We start from the raw sequence: 22063 nt of genomic DNA, 5'->3' as shown, positions 1-22063 counted from the left end.
CACACCACAAGGTTCCTTTTCAGTGTAGTTTCATGTTTTTCATTCCAATTAATTACTCTAGGACCAAAATCACCCCAAAAGTTTTTACCCTTGACATTAATAATTGCACCCCTTTTGGCTGCTCCAGCCACACACTCCCATCTGTCACTGTCTCTTTCTTCTGCCCTGTGAATGACAAGCTTGGCTCCAAACCCTGACTGCCTGATGTCACGTTTGGAAGAATTCCCAAGGCTCTTCCCATCTTTTCACCACTTCTCAGGGCTGTCTGACTGGAGGTTTCACACTGAAGGCTCACATTCTCTCCCTCAGCGACTTCAGCATCAACCAGCTCCTTTGTGGAGACACAGGGCTTCTCCAAATTCATATAAAAAACATCTGGATCTGGCATGGTTCAGAAGAGGTGTGGATTCTCAGATCACAAGTAATCTTTGAGATTTGGATCCAGGATTGCTTGTGTCAGGGTAAGTAACAGATAATTTGGTGTTTGTGACTATAAAGCCCTCAGGGAGGCACCAGTGATGGTCTGAAGTGTTGTTTAACTGTTAAATGATATCTGGGAGAAACTAAGAAAATATTCCTGCTGAAGAACATCAATAATTACCCTTTTGCAAATAAAACCTTTCATTTTCTCTCAAGAAAAAGAAATCCGTTTGCGTTTCTGCAGCTTAGCAAAATTTGGGCAAATTTTCAACTTCTGTAAAAAGAAATTTTCTTTGAAATAAATGTGGTTATTCTGAAAAAAAAAAATGACATTATGATCTGACACAGTGGAGACTGTGTGTTTAAAATCTCTGGGCCATGAGAAGTATTTATATTTCCAGTCAGGAAACATCTCTCCAATCCACATTCTTGGGCTGTCTGCCATTCATTTCATTCATTTATCTTTGCTACCAAACACTGCAGTTTTACTTCAGTTTAACTCCTCCAGAGAAAACAATCCATTGTCAACAACGAATAGCAGAGAACACATGCAGTATTTCCTTTCAAACAATGAAAACTGAATTTAAAACTTACTGGTTGCCCTGTTTGGTTTTTTTTTCCATTGAATTAATTGATGCCTCCTCATGAATCATCACCTTATCAGCTTGAGGAAAACTGAATGGGGCATCCACTGTACCATCACAGCATTAATAACATTCCCATCTAAATCAAATAAACACTCCAAGAGTTGTCCAGGATCACAAAGAGTTCATTCTCCAGCCATAATTTCATTATATAATTAATGTTATTCTTGAAAATGCACAGATATACAATGATGGTGCTAAATTTGTAGCAGTTTTGCTCCTCATTTTTTCCACCTACCCACATTAACCCCGCTTATTTCCACTCAGCATCTCCTCTCCTGCAGTTGTGATGATGGATTTACCTTTAACAACCAAACTGGCAGAGGTTTTCTTATCACCAGCTTCAAATGTAATGACCCCCGAGTCCTTCAGTGAGAGCTTTCTCAGCGTCAGCAGGTGATATCCACCAGGCTGGGACTGGATCTCATTAAGTTCATTGGTATGGAGTGGGGTTTTATCCAAAAACCACTGCACTCTGCTATAGTCTACGGGAGAGATTCTGCACTTGAACATGGCAGATTCTCCTTCTAACACAGTGACATCCTCCAGGTCTTCTGTTATTAGCACTTTCTGGCCTGAAAGGAACATAAATACATCAATTACTGCGATCTTCAGTTTCCGGTGTGAAAATCGACATGGGAAAGCTCCCAAGATTTCCCACGTGAGCATTTCAAGTGAGAAACACGTTCATGACAGAGAAGAAGATTGAAACAGAATTCCCCCAATATTGACCACAAAACCCACTCACAGGAAGATAATATATACAAGACAGACACCAAAATAGGGCAAAGACAGCTTTGAAGCACCAGAAAACATAAAGCAGAACAAGTAGCCAGGACAATGCAAATCCAGGGCTGTAAATTTTATCCTAATGAAATCCTTGGAAAGTTTGGAGTCTCTGACAGCATTACTGGGCTCTAAATATCACCAAGAAATTATCTCTCCCTTGACAACCTGGCTGATTTTCTACAGCAAAAATAACTTCCTTTCTATGGGATAGGACCACTGATCCCACACCTTCTTTGAGTTCAGCCCAACCCCTAATACAGTGGGAAATGGAGAAAATGTCTGAGTGTGGATTTGGTAAAAAAAACTCAAAACATCTGCCCTGAAAACCTCCATGTATACATAGATACATCCCTAACTAAAAATAAATATATAAACACACATAAAAAGATAACCTCACTATAAATAGATATAAAATAAGGTTAGCACTGTATACAAAAATATCTCTGATGTTCCTCCTACTTATAAAACCAGCACAGGGATGTTTTACTTGAATGTTCATGACAGAGAAGTGTTTTTTCCATTCAGAAAAGCTGCTGTTAAAAACCTCAGAGTGAATTTAGACAGCTCAGAGCCTGAGATTATGATGGGGATTAAACACATTTCTTTGCTTCTTGAGGATGCTGTAGCAGATGATCAGAGGAGGAGTCTGACTTTACCCCATTGTCTTTAAAAACTACAACAATTAGCAAGTGGACACTGCTGCTCCATCTCCATCTGATCATTCTTGAATCATTTCTCCAGAGGGCAGGGTTACGTGGGATATTGGGAAGGAATTCTTCCCTGTAAGGGTGGGGAGACCCTGGGAAGCTGTGGCTGCCCCTGGATCCCTGGCAGTGTCCAAGGCCAGGATGGACAGGGCTTGGAGCACCCTGGGATAGTGGAAGGTGGAGCTGGATGATCTTTAAGGTCCCTTTTAACCCAGCCCATGCCATGGACATTTTATTTTTCCACCACCTTTTAGGAACCACTCCTGGGAAGAAGAATCAAGGGGTATGGAGAAAAGCCTGAAGGCAAGATAGTTTTCCCTCATCCAACAGCAGGCACTGTGCATCACATCCATTTTATGTTCACACAGGAACACCAATTTCTCCCCTCACATGAGCCTTTAAATCACACCCAAAATACTCCAGGTGTAATTGCTCCAACCTGCTCTACATGTTTTTTATGTTCACACAGGAACACCAGTCTCTCCCCTCACATGAGCCTTTAAATAACACCCAAAATATTCCAGGTGTAATTGCTTCCAGCTGCTCTGCACGTCCATATTTTTGGACATTCCCATATTTTTGGCCACGTGTTCCTGCCATCCTGAGTGAGACAGAAGCAGAAATCAGCAGCTCTGCCACCCTGAGATACAGCTCTGCCCGTGCACGTTTCCCACGGCAGAAAAGGGATGTAAATCACATTCCTCTCATCCATACCTTGCACAGTTAGCTTGGCTCTGGACTGGGCATCCCCAATGTCACAGCTGTAAATGTCACTGTCACTTTTCTCCAGGTTCTTTATGGTCAGCTGGAGGACTTGTCCTTTCTGTGTCATCTCGTATTTCCTGCCAGCCCGGAGCTCAGCAATGCCTTTCCTCCAGACCACAGAGGATGCAGCTCTCTCACTCTGGCACACAAAAACTGCAGTTCCACTCTCGTCCACTTTCAGGTCTGAGAGTTCCTTGACAAAATAATTAGGTTTTTCTGGAAGGAAAAAAATAATTTTTAAAAATGGCCAAGACAGGTTTGTCACCCAAACTAGTCCCAAGCATCCAGAATCATCTTGCATCCTCTCCGCTCCAACTCATAGAATCATGAAAAAATAATCATACAATCATTTAGGCTGAAAAAGACCTTAAGATCACCAAGTCCAACTATTAACTTAATCAAACCATATTCCAAATAACCACATTTACACATCTTTTAAACCCCCCCTCAGTGGTGACTCCACCACTTCCCTGGGCATCCTCTTCCAATGCCTTACCACCCTTTCCATGAAGGAATTTCTTCTTACATCCAATCTAAAACTTGAGACCATTTCCTCTAATCCCATCAGAGGGAATGATTCTAAGATCACCAGGTCCCCCTTCTGTCACAGGATATATCAGGTGAAATATCTCCAGGGAATATTAATGCCATGGTCCATGGACTGGTGAGGTCTCTTCTTGCAGACAGCTTTCACCACTCATATTCAAAATAAAATAATTCAAATGGCCAGTTTTGATTGACTTGTTACAGAGCCCATGAGATTGTTCAGCATCCAAAAGGTGCTTTTTTCATATCTAATTTTTTTTAGCTTTTAATCAATGATTTTTTTTTAAACTAAAAATTGATCCTGCCCAGGGAGATGGAGGAGAAGAAATCTATGATTGTAGATATTTACACCCAACCTCTGAACCTGCCAGCTCCTCTGCACCCTTCAGCTGACCTTGCACTGTGACCCTGGCTGTTGTTTTGGAGGTCTCAGTCTCACAGGTGTACTCCCCACTGTCCTTGGCCGTGGAGTCCCGGATGATGAGAGTGGCCCGTGTCCCCTCTTGCTGCAGGTCGTACTTCTGGCTTCTCCTGATTGCTTTGCCATCCTTGTACCACCTGATGTTCACATCAGCTTTGGACAGCTCACAGCTCAGGCTGATGTCCTGCCCTGCCGGTGATGTTTTATCCTCCAGCTGTTTTGTAACCTCAGTAGGTTTTTCTGCAGAGATTAAAAAAGAAAAAAAATAAAAAGCAGGAATCTTTCAATGAAAATCATCTCTGTATGGTTGGGGGTTTTTGCAATTCAAATCATTGAATCCCATAATGGTTTGGATTGGAAGGGATCTCAAAGATCAGCCAGTGCCACCCCCGGCCATGGGCAGGGTCACTTTCCACTGTCCCAGGCTGCTCCAAGCCCTGTCCAGCCTGGCCTTGGGCACTGCCAGGGATCCAGGGGCAGCCACAGCTGCTCTGAGCACCCTGTGCAAGGCTGGAACAAGATAATGGAAGGTTCCTTCCAACCCAAATTATTCTGTGATTTCCTGATTCTATGGAAAAGGACTAACTGCAGATTATGAACCATGTCTGAAAGTTACTAATTTCTTCTCTCCACTGACCACCCCGGAGCCTTGGGTGATTATCTCTGACACACAATCTGGGCTGTAATTATCTGTACACACTACCTAGTGTAGTCAGTTCTCAAATATCTATGAAAAGCTTCAGCATTTCACTTGGTTTTGAGGAAAAATCTCAGCTCTTCAAGGCTCACAGGGAAGGGAAAGGAGATTTTTTTAAGGGAATATCTCAGTTCTTCAAGGCTCACAAGGCAGGTTGTTATGATCTGATTCAACAGCAAATGTTTGCTGGCAAACCTTATGAAAATACACCCAGGATTTTCTGATCCCATTACCTTTCACAAGCAGGGAAGCCTTGGAGGTGAGACCACGGGCAGTGAAGATGACTTCCCCAGTGTCACCAGGAATGACATTTTTGATACTCAGTGTGTATTTCCGACCTGCATTGGAGGCTTTAAACCTCCCCCCACTTTCCACTTTTCTCCCATTCAGCGTCCAGTTGAAGTCATCAATGCTTTCGTGGGACAAAATGCACTCAAAAGTGCAATCTTCTCCCTCCTGGATTTCAGTGTTCTTGAGCCTTTTGGTGATGCCAATGTTCAGTTCTGGAGAACAAAAATTGCATTTATACAAGTTAAAAATGCTTTTATGATAGATACGAGTAGAGTAATGGTGTTTTTAACTCGGAAGAGGGCTTTATCTGCTAGATTGGCAGGACAGCACTGTATTCCCCACAGATGGCTGTGACATGGGAAGGATTTTTCAGGCTCAGAATCATCTCTAAGTTGTATAAAAAGAGAAATGTGAATCTCCTGGCTGTGCTCAGGAAGGACTGAATGAAGAACAGCTCAGTGGGGGAGAGGGAGAGGGAGAGGGAGAGGGAGAGGGAGAGGGAGAGGGAGAGGGGAAGAGAAGAGAAGAGAAGAGAAGAGAAGAGAAGAGAAGAGAAGAGAAGAGAAGAGAAGAGAAGAGAAGAGAAGAGAAGAGAAGAGAAGAGAAGAGAAGAGAAGAGAAGAGAAGAGAAGAGAAGAGAAGAGAAGAGAAGAGAAGAGAAGAGAAGAGAAGAGAAGAGAAGAGAAGAGAGCTGTCAGAAAAGAAGCCTCTGGGACAATGGATGAGGTTCTCTTCCATGATAGGAGAAATGATAGGAGAAATGGGATGTTACAGTTTTTTTGACTTGTTACTCCCGGTGTTCAAACCAGACAAACTCAAATTTTTTCTCATTAACATTATGAGTTTGGAAGCCATGAACAATTCTTTGTCCTTCAGGCTGACACAAGGATTAGAGGACAGGCTGAACAGCTGGGTTCCTCAACAAATATTGCTGTCCTGCTTTTGTGTTCCTACAATGGACTCTGAGTCAATAGCTCAAAATATGAAACAGGCTGCTTGGGGGATTTTTTGTTGTTAGTTGGGATTTTTATTTTGAGAAGTTTTTGCTTTTTTGGGAGCATTTTTGCACTTTAGGCATGTTCAGGAAGAAAATATTGTCACTATGTTCCTGATACCCGATTTTCACTTAGAAACCCCAGATATACTTACACCAAAATAAACAGGAATTGCTCAGACATCACAATATTATGTGAGATTTGTTCAGGAACAGGTGAGAGCCCAAGGGACCAAGGCTACCCATATTTTTAACACCCCTTGAGAGGCCACTGTCTACAGCACTTACCCTGAACGCTGACCTTTGATTTGGCAACATCAGTGCCGATGTCACAGGTGTACAACCCTGCATCTGACTTTTCAAGGTCGTGGATAAGGAGGCACAGGGTCTTCCCAGACTGTATCTCCTCATACTTCTTGCTAGAAGTGATCTTCACACCATCCTTTTTCCAAACAGGTTTGACCTTCTCCTTGGAGACTTCACATTCCAGTTTGATCACTCCTCGCTCCTCACCAAAAACATCATCCAAGGATTTCAGGAAGACAGCAGGTTTCTCTGAAGGTCAAGAGGCAAAAAAAAAACAACCACCAGGATGTTCAGGATACTTTCAGTTGCTATCAAATATTTAGAGACATTGATAAACCCTTGGCAATATTGCTGATACCAGTGCAAACCAGTATCATTCTCCAGCACGCCCAATTCCTTCATCCTGCTCTCAATCCTTCATCCTGCTCCAAATCCCTTCATCCCAAGATTGTGTTGATACAAGGGGCTGCCCTGTTACAGGTGCAGCACCTCACACTGGCCTTGTTGAACCTCAAGAGGTTCACATGGTCTCAGTTCTTGGGCGTTTCCATGTCCCTCCAGATGGCACCTCAACCCTCAGGCATGTCACCTGCCGCACTCAGCTGGTAGCCACCTGCACACTCTCTGAGGGTGCCCAAGAAGGTGTTAAACCACAAAAACTCAGTGTGTGACTGAGCTTTTGGACATATGAAGGACAGCAGGAAACTGTCTTCTCATGGCTAATTGAATCCAGCTCCAGAGCTGATGTATTAAAAAGCACAGAATTACAGAATATCCTGAGTTGGAAGGTACTCACAATGATCATCCAGTCCAACATCTGACCCTGCACAGGCACCCCAACAACCCCACACTGTCCCTGAGAACATTGTCAAGCACTTGGGACCATGATCATGCCCTGAGGAGCCTGTCCAGTGCCCACCACCCTCTGGAGGAAGAACCTTTTCCTGATATCCAACCTAAACTTCCCATCACTCAGACCCAGCTGTTTCCTCAAGTCCTCTCACTGGCCACCAGAGTGAAGAGATCAGTACCTGCCCTTCCACTTCCCCTCACACGAAGATGTTGAAGCCCACAGCAAGGTCTCTTGAGCTGACCAAACTCAGTGACCTCAGCTGCTCCTCTCTCAAGCCTTCCCCTCCAGACCCTTCACCATCTTCATGGCCCATATTTAATAGCTCAACATTTTTTTATCTATTAAGCAGGATTGGATCCTGCTCACCAAGTCCCCATGGATTTGGTAATAATGGCTCATTTGCATCTCTCATTTTCATTCAGGAGCGTGATCTGGACCCACCTATCACCTTCAGCCGCACAGTCTCCGACACCTTGTCTGACTTCATTGTCACTGTGCCAGCATCCTCAGGCTTCACCTGCTTCATGGTCAGCATGTAGCACTTGCCCACGTTCTTGATGTCGTTGAAGTTGTTGGTGTAGAGGAGGGTGCCATTGAGGAACCACTCCACGTCCTCGTCGTCGTGGGACAGCTCGCAGGAGAACACGGCAGAGTTGTCCTCCTCAACCTCCACGTCCTGCAGGTGCTTCAGGACCTCTACGTTGCGGGCTGAGGGAAACCAAGAGGGATCAGTTGTGGGTTTCTCTGGGTCTGGATTGAAGGCACTTGAAACAGTAGTTCATGTTCACACTCAGGTGTTTATTATTTCTTACAGTAAAACAGCCTCACTACTGGGAGTTCTGCAGCTTTTCATTAGAAGGCACAAAATGGCCAACAATCTCTTGTTCCAAGGCCTTCTCAGACTAAACTGTCCAATTAAGAGCTGACACCTGGATTATTTTCCCTTTGAACCCAATCACTGATCCCACAGAGCTGCAATGGGGACTTTTCTGCCCAATTACAAAATGCCACCCAAACCCATGGAGAAGGAGGAAGAAGAAGCATGAAGAAGAAACCCAGGATGACACCCTGTGCCCTCCATCTTGCTTCCATCCACAACATACTAAAAACCCCAAAACCTCAATTTCTCACCAAGTGACACACCTGCACTGCTCTCTATGATCTATTTCACACTTTTGTGGGTTCCAGTCTATCTTGAAGTCTGGGAAACTTTCTCCATGAATGAGGGTCAGAGTCAGTGCTGCCCTGGGGGTCAGGGCACCCCAGAGCAGACAGAGGAATATTCCCAGTGCCCTGGGTTTCCACACACCACCATCACTATAAATCAGTTGTTATCACAAACAATCTCATGGAGTTTATTAGATTATTTGTTCTGGTCTCCTGCACACCTTTGGTCACCACGTTTTGCTTACTTGGCTCTGCACTTGCTCCAACAGAAAAAAAAAATTATTAAAAAGGCTAATTAAAATTGTCTAGAACCCTCAGTTCTCTTTTTATATATAAATCAGTTTGGAGGCTTTGTGTTTTATTTAAAAATAAGCAATGTTTTTCTAAAATGATGTTACAGTGACCCTAAGCATCACACAGAGCTCCAAACTCTGTGTGCTTGTCACTGCACACACAAACACATTTTAACTAAATTATCCCTCATTTCCAGGAAAACTGTGACACAGAGGATGAGATGAATGAAGACAATGATTTTGGCCACAAAGGCAAAGTACAAAGAGCTTAAGCAGCTTGCTCAGGTTTAAGGAGAAAGAGGATTTTGGTTCTTTTCTTTCTCTGTCCTTGGGCAGAGACTTCTTCTTGCAGCTTCTCTGCTCATGGAATGCTGTTTTCAAGGAGGAGATAACTCTGAAGAGGGTTTGGGGCTATTACTTAATTTTCTTTTTTAATATATATATTTGTTTGGATAGAATGGAGTCAAAGAATCATTCAGGTTGGAAAAGACCTCTAAGACTGAGTCCAGCCATTCCCCCAGCACTGCCAAGGTCACCATGAAACCACATCCCCAAAACTTTTTAATCCCTCCAGGGATGCTGACATCACCACTGCCCTGAGTATTTAATTTCAATGTCTGACAACACATTCAATGAAGAACCTCTGCAAAGCCAAACTGCTACTAAGAGCTGCTCCCTGGACTTTTAGAAATGATTCTGTAGCTCAGCTCCAAGTCTTTCTAGAAGTGGCACAGTGAACATCTTTTCTTGCAGTGTCACCTGAGGGGGAAGAACTGGCTAAAAACAGTTCTGTGCCCAGATGGGGTAGAACATCACTATGAATAATTATTGTATTCAGATATATAATAGTAGCTATAAAATATATTTATAGCAGGTAGACAAATGTATGCAGATGTATAAGAATACAAATGTATAACAACAGCAGATAGACAAGCTGACACAGATGTCAGGAAATGAAAACCACAGCCAAGATCACCAAAACTGGAGGCCTGTAGCAGTTTAACATAAAGGATATTTTTAGGTGAAAGCCCCTAATTCCTTGTATGAAATGGACAATGATGTGCCTTGACAAATGTTAATTTGTGCCTTACCCAGATGCTGCCCTCCCACACACATTACCAACTTCCCAGCAAGAGATGGATTTCAGGACTGTGGAATCACCAGTTTGCTTGTGACACTGCATTTATATAAAATCAGAAGATAACTGTGGGAATCTACCTCTCCCCAGAAGGAGGAACCTTGAGTGAAACAGAGCATCATAAAGACCAGCAGCAGGCCAGCCCTGCTGCTCCAAACCTCTTGTACCTTCAACGCTCAGCGTGGCTTCAGTCTCGGCGATGCCAGCCTTGCACTTGTACACGCCAGCATCCTCAGGCTTCACCTTCAGGATCTTCAGCTCTGCTGAGTACTCGTCCCTCTTGATTTTGTACTTCTCCGAGGGCTCAATGAGCTCTTGGCCCTTGAACCACCTGACGTGCTTTGGGGAAGGCCTGAAGTCACAGGACAGGATGACTGAGTGTCGCTCCAGGACGGTCTTGTCCTCCAGCTTCCTGGTGATCTGGATGTGGTAATCTGCCAAGCAGGGGTGGGGAAGAAGAATAGATCAATCTAAAGAAGAGGAAGGTTTTAATCTGTATTTCATGCCCATTAATTTAATATATGACTTTCTGTTTTGTGAACTGCTCAGGTCCTGCTACAAGTGTCTCTAACAGAGCTCGAGTGCTCTGAAGCTACAACAGCACAATGACCTATGAGGAAAGCTGATTTCTATAAGATAATATTGTGTATTAACCACCAAATTCATGGTCCACTTCTGGCTCGGTGCTTGCTGAATTGCTCTCTAATTGAGGTTTTCATTCAAGTAAGAGTAAATGAAAGACAAAACAAGGACTTCAGGATGTGATTGAAGAGATTTACCATGGTGACAGCAAGAGATAAAAGGCCTTGAGGCTTTGTCCTACATCAAGTCAATGACAAAATGAATTAAGTAAATGAGCTATCAAACTTGTCTAGTTCAAAAATGGGACAAAATAAACTCTCCTGGCAAATTTCATCTGTTTTGTCCTCCTTGGTAAAGTCAAGAGAATAAAAATAATACAGAAACCAGTTTTAGCTTGATAGATTTGAATACCAGGGACACCAAAGTCATTTAATCAAATCCCTTCCTAAGACATTTCTGGCTCACTTGGTGCATCCAGCATTGCTCCCAACAACTTGCACCTGGGAACCAAACAGATCTTCCAGGTACACAGGAATTTCCAAGAACCCAGCCCAGAATAGAGAATATTTATGACAAATTACTTTCCAGCTGCTGTGAAAGGGAAGATCTTGGTTCTGATTCACATGATACATATATTAAAAAATTGCATTACCTCTGACAAGCAGGTTTGCTGTGGATTTGGATTTGCCAATGGAGAACTGGATGGTGCCTGTCATATCAACACTTGTTTTGATTATTGTCAGCCTGTGGATGGTGCCTTCCTGCTGCATGATGATGTTTCTGCCAGCCTGCAAGGCTGCTCCCTTCAGGAACCACTTGGCAGGTTTCACAGATGGAATGGATGTCTCACATTCAAAATTGGCTTCTTCAGGCTCAGTCACGTCCTCATCACACAATTCTTTTACAATATTAATGGCTTGCTCTGGATGGAAAAAGAGAGCAGGGATTTAGGAGCCATGAAAGCTTTTCCATTATCAAGCCTGACCACTCAAGACATCTTTTCTGCACTTATGAACTCAAAAGGCCTTAAAACATCTTTTATTCTGTATGAAAGCAAACACACGTTGCTGGTCACAGGCCAGAAAGTGAATCTGTATCTCTTGATTCCTAGTCCTAATTCTAAAGTCACTTTCCTATCCTGATATCAAACATTTTGTGCTATAAAATGGAAAAGACGATTCATTGGAATGCAGATGTTGATAAAAGGAGCTGCAACATTCATCTGAAAAACAGACTTTATCCAATACATTTGATAAATGTCTCTGGAATGGAAATTCCCTCATTTTCCTTAGGAGAATATACCAGATATGAATTTTTCAGCATGTTCCTGTGTGCAAAAGGATTGAACACCAATGGGCTTCAAAATAAATAACATGAATTAAAATTCATTTTTAAGCAGTATTGTGTTTCCAAAGCAAACAACAAATGAGTCAGCCCATCCTTTCCAACGTAAATGACAACTGAGTCAGCCCATCCTCCTCCCAGTGCATTCAAGGGGTGAAAAAAAGAGGTTTTCTACCTTCAACAAAGAAATTAGCACTGGTTTTGTCATCAAAGGCATCACAGGTGTACGTGTCCTCATCCTCGTAGTCGGCGTCATTGATGACGAGTTTCCGATAGACGCCCTCGCTCACGATCTCGTATTTCACACCAGGGTGAATTTCCCTGTCCTTTTTGAACCACCTGACCTTGGCATTGGCCCGGGACACCTGGCACTCCAGGACCCCCCGGTGCTTCCACAGGGCGATCTTATCCCGCAAGGGCTTCACGATTTTCACGGGCAGCTCTAGGAGGGCAAAGGAAATGGAGCGATCAGTACGGTCTCCATTGCTCTCATTAACAATATTTCTTTTGTGTTCACTAATTTGGATGGTGACAGGAATCCCTGCTAGGCTGAGCACTCAATTAACAAGTTTAATTAGTAAGAGTTAATTAAAAGGAAACTGTTTCTCTGTATTTTACTGCTGGAGTGGCTGAACTGCAGAAGTAACAGGAGGTTTTTCCTCAGCACCTCACAGCAGTGCCATGGCAAAACCAGGGACTGATCTCCAGTTTCCTGAGCTCCTCAGAAGTGCATTAATTCAAACATCTTCCTCTTCTCTCCTTCTATCACATGGTTTTAGTTAAACACACCCAAAAATGCCGGGTTTTGTTACAACATACACCAGAAAGTGAAAATACAAGAAAAAGTCAAGCTACACCTTTTTGTGCCTCAAATTTGACACACAACTTTAAATTTCTAAAGGCGCAAATCCAACCTCCTGAGAGAATTTAACTGGAATTAAGCCAAAATAGACTCTCAGCTGATATTTACCAGGCAGCAAACTAGGAAGGTTTTCTTTCTCTGAACACTGTAGGACTTTTTTTAACCTTCACGTGCAAAGTGAGGGAAGTGAATTGGTTTGTAATGTGAAAGAGGAGAAGCAGTGCTGGCACGAACAGCAGAATTACCTTTTACAGTCAGGTGAGCACGAGATTCTGCCTTTTCTGCTACGAATTTGATCTCAGCTGCATCCTCGACCTGGACACGTGCGTACGTCAGGGAATAGGTCTTACCTGGGAACAGACACAGAAACACAGCTCAGCTATCCCAGAGCAAAACCCCATTTTCTAGTCTCCCATGCCAGTCCCTCCTCTATCCCACCCCCATTCTGTGTTGGTTCCAGTTGTGGTTTTCTCTGGGTCTGGATTGAAGTCACTTGAGACAGTAGTTCATGCTCACACTCAGGTGTTTATTATTTCTTATCAGTAAAACAAATATGAGTTCAGCAGCTTTTCATTAGAAGGCACAAAATGGCCAACAATCTCTTGTTCCAAGGCCTTCTCAGACTAAATTATCCAATTAAGAGCTGACACCTGGATTATTTTTCCTTTGAACCCAATCACTGATCCCACAGAGCTGCAATGGGGACTTTTCTGCCCAATTACAAAATGCCACCCAAACCCATGGAGAAGGAGGAAGAAGAAGCATGGAGCAGAAACCCAGGATGACACCCTGTGCCCTCCATCTGCTTCCATCCACAACACACTAAAAACCCCAAAAACCTCAATTTCTCACCCAGTGACACACCTGCACTGCTCTCTAGAATCTATTTCACACTTTTGTGGGTTCCAGTCTATCTTGAAGTCTGGGAAACTTTCTCCATGAATGAGGGTCAGAGTCAGTGCTGCCCTGGGGGTCAGGGCAGCCCAGAACAGACAGAGAAATATTCCCAGTGCCCTGGGTTTCCACACACACCATTCCAGACCAAAATCCCCATTTTTTTTCTTCTTACCATCCTGCCGCATTTTGATGTTGTCGGAAGTCTTCAGCTTGGTGTCATTTTTGTACCACTGGGTTTCCACCTCGTCATGTGAGATCTCACAGATGAAAGACGCACTCTCGTATTCGTTCACTTCCACATCTTCCAGTGGTTTTACAATCTTGACATCTCGGGCTGTGAAGTCATAAAGACAAATGTTCATTTGGGGGTTTCTCCACAAGTGAGTATGGGGTGTTTACTTTCTGCACAATTACATGGAAAAAAGAGGATTGTGTTTTATTCTAGACCAGCCTTTCTTCCTGGGTAGTTTCTGTCTTCAACACAGTGAATACTTTTTATGGCTGAATCTTACTGTTAGAGGATTTTATGGATGCTGGAACTTCATGCAGGTATTAATGAAAGAAATACAAATATTAATGAAAGCAAATTCACCAAGAAAATCCAAAGACAAGTCTACAATCTCAGGTCATTATAAACTGCCTTATTCATGCTTCTCTCCATGCTCTCCTGTTTTACATAGGAGATATCTTTTTCCAGTGTCTCCTGAACTGAGTATAATCCTATTTAACTCTGCACCTTGGCACTCCTTTTGTCACAACTGATCTATTCATCTGTCCCACTGCAGCCCTTTCTCTTTGAAAGAGAAGGCCTTGATACACCTTGGATCAGCCTCAGGAGCAGAGCTGAAATGCAAACAATGACCCATCCCAATCTCAAAAACCAGGGAGAAAAGGGGGAGTCCATGGGGCAGATGTTCATGAAGATACTGCAGAACCCAAGCAGCCACATGAGGACAGCATCTAGTAAGCAATGGTAAAGATGCTCTGTCTTTCACTAAGAAAGAGCTGATGGTTTTCACATGGCCCTTTAGAAAATAGCATCTGCCAGGGCACAGCAGAGCTGTGTTTTGAGTAACTTGCCTTTCTCTCAGAGCTTATCTCAGGTGCTTCATAGCCTGGTGACAAAACACATCTGGTGCTTCATCAGTTGCTCAGTGCAACACTCAGATGGAAAAACTGCCTTGAGCAGAAAGGAGAGGTGCAGGCAGAAATAACCACCCTTTCCTTAGTATCTACAACCTAAAAATGAGGGCACTTCTTGAGCTCAGACCCAAGGCTTGTCCAGTCCCTGTTCAGGCCAAGTCCCCCTGTGAAAATGGTGCCACCAAACCACATCAGCACCAGCCACTGAATCCCTGCTTTGGGCCAGGCTGACCAGTATTTCCTGATGTGCCCATCCAGAAAGACCATTCTGATTCCAGAGAATAGAAATCGCTTATGAGAAATGGAAAACTGAGTTTAGATCTCTTCCAAAAATGCTGCAAGGATAGAGCAAGCACAGCTTTGCCAGCGTTTTCTCACCAGGAAGAGAAACTTAACCAAAATGAGCAATTGTGAAAAACACACAATCCACAAAGAATTTCTTGCTGTATAGCCAAAAATGCTGCAGTAAATGTATTTTCCTACTTCAGCCAAACATACCATGAACCTTTAGAGTAGCTGATGTCTTGTCTTCAGCTGCTTGACATGTGTAGGTTCCCTGGTCTTCATATTCACACTTGTGAATAATGAGGCTTCTCTTATTTCCTTGGGAGATAATCCCAATGTTTTTACTTGGCCGAATCTCCTTCCCATCCTAGAAGGGGAAAAAGGTCAAAGTAGATCACCCTCAACTCCTGTACATCCGCAGTGAGCAAAACAGACATTCAGATCTGTGCTTATTTCATCCTTCTTGTTGGACTGAATGGAAGACTGTCTTTAAAGGAACATGTGTTGAATATTCATCACAGGGCAAAGATTTCAGAAAGCTGGAATAGCTGAGGAACACACAGAAATTTTGGATGATCTCCAACACCTTTTTTTTAAGGCTTAAAACACCATGCAGGATTAGAAGTGAGTCCCTTCAGACATAAATGGTTTTAAACTAAAAGAAGGTCAAAATTAGACTGGAAATAAGGAAGAAGCTTTTCACAGTGAGGGTGACCAAACACTGGCACAGGTAGCTCAGAAAGGTGGTGATGCCCCATCCCTGGAAGCATTCAGCAGCAGGTTGAACAGGGCTCTGAGCAACCTGATCTGGTGGAAGGTGTCCCTGCTCATGGCAGGGGGTTGGAAATTAGATGACTCTTCCAGCCCAAATTCCACCTTGAAGAACTGCTGCTACCCCAAATCAAGGAAAGTACCAGTTGAGCCCCAAGGGAGGCTGATGAAATACCAGAGCTGATCCCCAAAATGACTGTGTAGGGAAAAGGAACTGGATTGTCCCTGACAAAGGTAATTGAGGCTTCCCTTTATATCCCATTTCCCAAAAAGGCTGTAAATCCTGGGTGAATACTGCATGGTGTGGAGTGAAGCACAAGACTGCAAATCTATAACAGCAGTGCTCACATTCTGTGCAAGAATAGAAAAGTTTAATTTTCAATCCAGTTTATAAATACAGTAAATAAAACTCTGAGAGTGATAAATAGGGAGAGTAAATGAACGTAAGGACAAGAGAGCAATGCTAAGAGATTTACTGCAAAGGCTCAGGGCTCATATTCCCTAGAAGCAGAATTAGAGGCTTCCATTCCCTTCCAGAGAAGTCAGAAATTAAAAAAATCACAATCCATTAAGTGCTGTACCTTGAACCACTTCACATTGGCATTGGGTTTGGACAGCTCACACTCGAATGTGGCCTTGAGCTTCTGAGTTACACTGACATCTGCCAAAGGCTTGCTGATCCTCACAGGCAATTCTGGGAAAGAAAGACAAATGGGGAATGGGGTCACACAAGCACTGATGGGTAGGTTTTCATGATAAATAAAATTTGTATTGGTTTGGGCACTTTATCATTCCCTCCCATTTTGTCATTGTTCTGTGCACAGTGATGCCACAATGACCCTCTTGGCACCAGAAGGAAACATCACTGTGCTTTTCATCCCTTGCAGTGACCAGGAAAATTTGTTGCCCTCTTAAGTTTGCTCTCCAGGTCAGGAGAAGACAATTGCATCCACCCCAAGCAGGGCTGGAGCCTCTGTGCCCGTGTACCTTTCACAGTGAGCCTCCCTGATGAGTTAATGCCCTCTGCTTTGAAGGAGATGACTCCTGCATCTTCCAGAGCCACCGAGGAGAGAGTCAGGGAGTGTTTCTTGCCCAGGACACCAAAACTGATGTTGGGTGAAGGTTTCAGACGAACACCATCCTTCTGCCAGGTCCCCTCCACGTCCTCGTGGGACACCTCCACCTCAAAGGTGACAGTGCCTTTCTCAGCCACCTCCAGGGCCTGGAGGCCTTTCACCAGCTTGATCTGCCTCACTGGAAAACAACATGGAAAAGTTGGAGATCTCACACTTGTGAAATAGCCCGAGGACTTCCAAAATGGATTATTTCCCTATTGCTCATGCACCTGCCAATTAGTTGGTATTTGCCAATTAAACAACCACTTCTACAGGAAATAAAACCTGTCCATGGCCACAAAGCTAACACATCTGCTATTTTTTAAATGGATGCTTTCATGAGACAAACAGGTCAACCAAATATGACAGAAAACACCACTGGCCCCTTTTCTATTGAGGTCTATCAGATTTTAGTAAAAGAAAGACAAATAAGTCCATGGCAATACTGTGCAGTCCTTCAGTTGGGATAAAACAAGAATGGGAGGAAAAATATAGTAAAAGGAAAAAAAAAAACAAAACCAAACATGACCGGTGCAAAAAGTGCTGACAGCTCACAGGTTGGTGGCCAAAGCATCCATGGTTTGGGTGGATATTACCTGTTTCTGTGACAAGACATTCATGCCCTATCATCCAGTAAAATGGATTTAGTGTTTAAACTTGTATCACCACTAAAAGTAATGAAGTTGCCAATTAAAAAAAAATCCAAAACCATGATAAAGGCTCTAAGACCTCTCCAGACAACCTGTTCAGTCATCTGACCATTAAAAAGCATTTTTAGAATATAACCTAGATCTTTCTCATTGCACCTGAAGTCCATTATTTCCTGGCATCATGGAGATTGTTCCCTTCCACTTTGTAAGACATCAAGCACCCAAAAGACTGTTTTCAAGTCTTTCCTCACCTAGTGTTTAGAACCAGCCCAGCACCAGTTGGTGGCAAGGACTTTATGGACAAAATTAGACAGTCCTTGAGTACTTAAATCCTGTTTTCAAATATCCTGTGACAATTATTATCAAAAAAAAAGTAGGAAAGGGACAGAAGTACAGGGCTGTGGATGAGGCACCATTCATTTACCCAAGAGTGAAACACCCTCAGAGAGAAGATTTGCTTTTGTAGTTTTTTAGACCTTGACTGAATATAAAGAGACATTCTGAACGAGGTGGTTTGCAGAGAAAAATCAGGGCAATGGATAGCTGAAGAGGGATTTTTGGTTAAAAAAAAAATCATACCAAGGAAAAAACACAGAGCATATCAGGGACTGACAAAGAGAGGAAAGAGAAGAATCTTTCCAGCAGCATAAAGGTCAGAGCTGGTGGGATGAGATGGAGGCAACAGGAACCAGGCAGACATTCTCTGCTCATGGCTTAGCTTTCACCTCCTCTTGGTCATTTGACTGGATTTGTCCCTGTGTCCCCATGATAATGCAGAGACCAGAATCCACCTCCAAACCCTGACTGGGGTATTTATAGAACTGAGGGACACTGAACTCACTTTCCACATTGATCTTGGCCTGGGTGGTGTCATCAGGGCTCTCACAGCAGTAGAAGCCCCGGTCTGCGAAGGAGATGTCCTTGACCACCAAGGTGTGCTTTGTTCCCTCAGCTTTGATCTCTATTTTGTCACTGGGCTTCAGCACAATGCTGTTCCTCATCCACTTCACCTCTGCAGGCTTGGTCAGCTCTACCTCCAAGGTCACTGTCTCCCTCTCTTCAACTGTTTTGGGCTCCAGCTTCTTCTTGAAGGAGATTGAGGCCTCTGCAAGAGAGGAAATATTAGTAGGAATGTGGAAGATCCATAAAACTGGCTTTGAAAGAAAATTAAACCAGTGGCTCGTGTACCTCCAAACCCCAAGCATTCTGGGGACTCCTCTTTAATAATGCATAAGCAGAAATTCCCTGCTGCTAACATAATTAATTAGAGGGAAAGCCGCATAAAACAACATCATAGAATCAACATCATAGAATGGCTTGGGTTGGAAAGGACCTGCAAGACCATCCAATTCCAAGCCCCTGACATTTCCAGCCTGTCAAAGGGGCACTGCCACCTCTTACCTCTGACTCTGAGGTTGGCTGTGCTCTCCACGCCCTCAGCATTGGCAGTGATTTCAGCTGCATCTTCCAGTGTCAGGTCAGTGATGGTGAGGCTGTGGTTGGTGTCCTTCTGAGAGATCACATATTTCTTGCTGGCTTCAATCTTGGCACCATTCCTGAGCCAGGTGACCACAGCATCATTGGGAGAGACAGTGCACTTGAACACGGCCTCTTTTCCTTCCTCAGACACCACACTGTTGAGACTTGTGACGAATTTCACCACTCTGGGAGCTGATGGATAGAGGCAAAACATTCAGGAGCATGTCCTTGAGTACCTCCAAACAGCCAAAAGCTTCCATGACTTTCTTGGAAGCAGCAGTTTGAGTACAGCATAATGCTGTACTCAAATACAGGAAACTCAGTAAATACAGTAATAAATACTCAGTAAATACAGCAATAAATGCTCAGTAAATACCAGCAATAAATAGTCAGTAAATACAGCAATAAATACTCAGTAAATACCAGCAATAAATACTCAGTCAATATAGTAAGTGATCACAATAGTGGATCATCATATTTCCCATGTCTGAGTAAATTTTTTTTTACAAAGAGAAGCCAAAAAAGAGGGGAAATAAAATCCCATCTTTTATTTGGGAAAATGAATTCCAGCTTCAAATGCAATATGAAGAGACCTGAGCCAGGTCTCACAATCATTATGCTTTTCATAAATAGAGGTTCCACTGACACTGAGAGGGGAATTCTGTATTTTGTTCCTAACACAGGAATCACCCCAGACACATGGAAAAATTCAGCTTTGCAGAGTTCTAACAGCTGAGGACAAACCCCAGGGACCCCTGCACAGTGTCACCGTTAGGGACATACGTTTGGGGACAATGGTGATGCTGCTCTTGTCATCCCTGGACTCGCAGGAATATTCTCCCTCATCCTCAGCCCGGATCCCCGTTATGGTCAGGGTCCGTTTGATCCCCTCCTCACGGATCTGGAAACGCTTGCTGGCCTTGATCTCCACACCATTCCTGCTCCACGTCACCTTCCCCTTGGGGTGGCTCAGCTCACAGCTCAGGGACACGCTGCCACCAATCTCAGCTTTCACGGCCTCCAGCTTCTTGGCAAACTTCACCGGGATTTCTGGGGTCCAGGAGAAGGGGAAAGCGTGAGGAAGGAAAAGAGAAGAAACCTGTTCTAAGAAATTGGTTTTGCCCAATTGTGGAAATAAATAAATAAATAAATAAATAGAATGGCCTTAAGTATTTGGGGCTCAAGGGGGACAAAATCTAACCAGAAATGTGGAAATTCAGGCAGATTCCTTGAAAATACATGGTATTTTCACATCCCTGTCATTCTATAGGAGGATACAGAAACAGGAGGGGAGCAAAAAACACCAGAAGTACCCATCATAGGCTTCCAAGTTGGCCAGCAAAAGACAAAACCTGAAAATTTTTATGATTTTTTTAAAACTTTTAAAATTTTTTAAATTTTTAAATTTTTTTTTTTAATTTTGAAAGTAAGTTTTTCAAAAGTTTTTCAAAAGTTTTTCAAAAGTTTTTCAAAAGTTTTTCAAAAGTTTTTCAAAAGTTTTTCAAAAGTTTTTCAAAAGTTTTTCAAAAGTTTTTCAAAAGTTTTTCTGGAAGCTGGAGAACTTTGCCAGCCCACGATGGGGCATCCAGAGAAGATACAACAAGCCTTCATGTTGGAACAATTTCCAGAAGAGTTTGGATTCCACCTCCACCCCACCATGAGAGAAGCGCAGCTGCTGGGCTGGGCCGTGACCTGGGCACTGCTCACCTTTCACCTGGACCCTGAATTCCTGCTTGTCATCCTTTGTCTGGCAGGTGTAGAGGGCAGAGTCTGTGCTCTCAGCTGCGTTCACGGTCAGCGTCCTGGATGCCCCCTCACTTTTGATCACACATTTCTTGCTCGCCTTGATTTCCGTGCCATCCTTGAACCACCTCACCACAGCGGTTTCAGGTGTGACTGAGGTTGTCAGTGTGATGCTTTCGTGTTCTTGAACAATGAGAGGCTCTTTCTGGACAACTTTCTTTTCAAATTTAGCCTCTGGTTCTAGAAAAAATAATAAACCAGGAAAATTAACAACTTTATGCTCAAATCCTTGACACTGCAGTTTCATATTGCTCTCTCTTCAGGTCTCACACCACCAGCTCATCCATAACCTGTAATAATCCAGGGAATATGGCTCAATATTTGTGGCTGGTATGATCTTTTCCTGAGCAAGAAGAAAGAAAATGGTCTCTCAGGCAACCCAGAGCTTTTGTTTAGAAAACAAGCAGAGGAAAGAAAATGTAAATATTTATATTTTATCTGCTGTCTATAAAAAGCTTGTTTCTTAGAAGTAAAATTACCAAAATTACCTATATAATTCTTTCCCTTCCCCTTTTTAGGATCTTACATAAAATTAAGAAGAGACATTAATGGGCTGAATTTAGGGCCTATTTTCTATTCGCTCCACTGGCAGGAAGGCTGGAACTCAACGTTTAAGGTTCCTTCCAAACCAAACCATTCTGTGATTCCAGTCCCTTCTTGGCCTTGTTTCTATATTGTATATTAGTTTTTCTGGGTCTGGATTGAAGGCACTTGATACAGTATTTCCTGTTTGGACTCAGGTGTTTATTATACCTTATCAGTAAAACAGTCTCACTACTGGGAGTTCTGCAGCTTTTGATTAGCAAGGCACAAAATGGCCACAATCTCTTGTTACAAGGTCTTCTAAGACTAAACTGTCCAATGAAGAGCTGACACCTGGATTATTTTCCCTTTTAACCCAATCACTGATCCCACAGAGCTGCAATGGGGACTTTTCTGCCCAATTACAAAACATCACCCAAACCCATGAAGAAGAAGAAGGTAAAGAAGAACAAAACCTCCATTTTGCTCCATATTTATTTCTATATTCTAAAACCCCAAACTCTAAGTTTTCCAGTCTGTGATATTACACACTTCTAACCAACTACACACCCATGATCC

At 43.2% G+C, this 22063-nt stretch overlaps 1 protein-coding gene across 1 annotated transcript in view; it reads right to left on the bottom strand.

Annotated features, from left to right (window-relative positions):
- Positions 1-22063, bottom strand: part of OBSCN (obscurin, cytoskeletal calmodulin and titin-interacting RhoGEF) — a 181517-nt gene that overhangs the window by 123061 nt on the left and 36393 nt on the right. The window contains exons 16-33 of the mRNA XM_077184731.1: positions 20867-21142; positions 19943-20209; positions 19082-19351; positions 18522-18785; positions 16903-17169; positions 16497-16609; positions 15358-15511; positions 13889-14050; positions 13065-13169; positions 12133-12399; positions 11266-11535; positions 10199-10465; positions 7875-8141; positions 6563-6829; positions 5223-5492; positions 4266-4532; positions 3275-3541; positions 1367-1639 (exon numbers count right to left, since the gene is read on the bottom strand). Coding sequence (XP_077040846.1) covers positions 1367-1639; positions 3275-3541; positions 4266-4532; positions 5223-5492; positions 6563-6829; positions 7875-8141; positions 10199-10465; positions 11266-11535; positions 12133-12399; positions 13065-13169; positions 13889-14050; positions 15358-15511; positions 16497-16609; positions 16903-17169; positions 18522-18785; positions 19082-19351; positions 19943-20209; positions 20867-21142 — 4293 coding nt within the window. The remainder of the gene's footprint in view (positions 1-1366; positions 1640-3274; positions 3542-4265; positions 4533-5222; positions 5493-6562; positions 6830-7874; positions 8142-10198; positions 10466-11265; positions 11536-12132; positions 12400-13064; positions 13170-13888; positions 14051-15357; positions 15512-16496; positions 16610-16902; positions 17170-18521; positions 18786-19081; positions 19352-19942; positions 20210-20866; positions 21143-22063) is intronic.

Source organism: Agelaius phoeniceus, chromosome 1, assembly GCF_051311805.1.
Source record: "Agelaius phoeniceus isolate bAgePho1 chromosome 1, bAgePho1.hap1, whole genome shotgun sequence".
NCBI classification, from domain to species: Eukaryota; Metazoa; Chordata; class Aves; order Passeriformes; family Icteridae; genus Agelaius; species Agelaius phoeniceus.
Note: the sequence above shows the minus strand (reverse complement) of the source record. Positions and strands in the feature narration are given on the sequence as shown.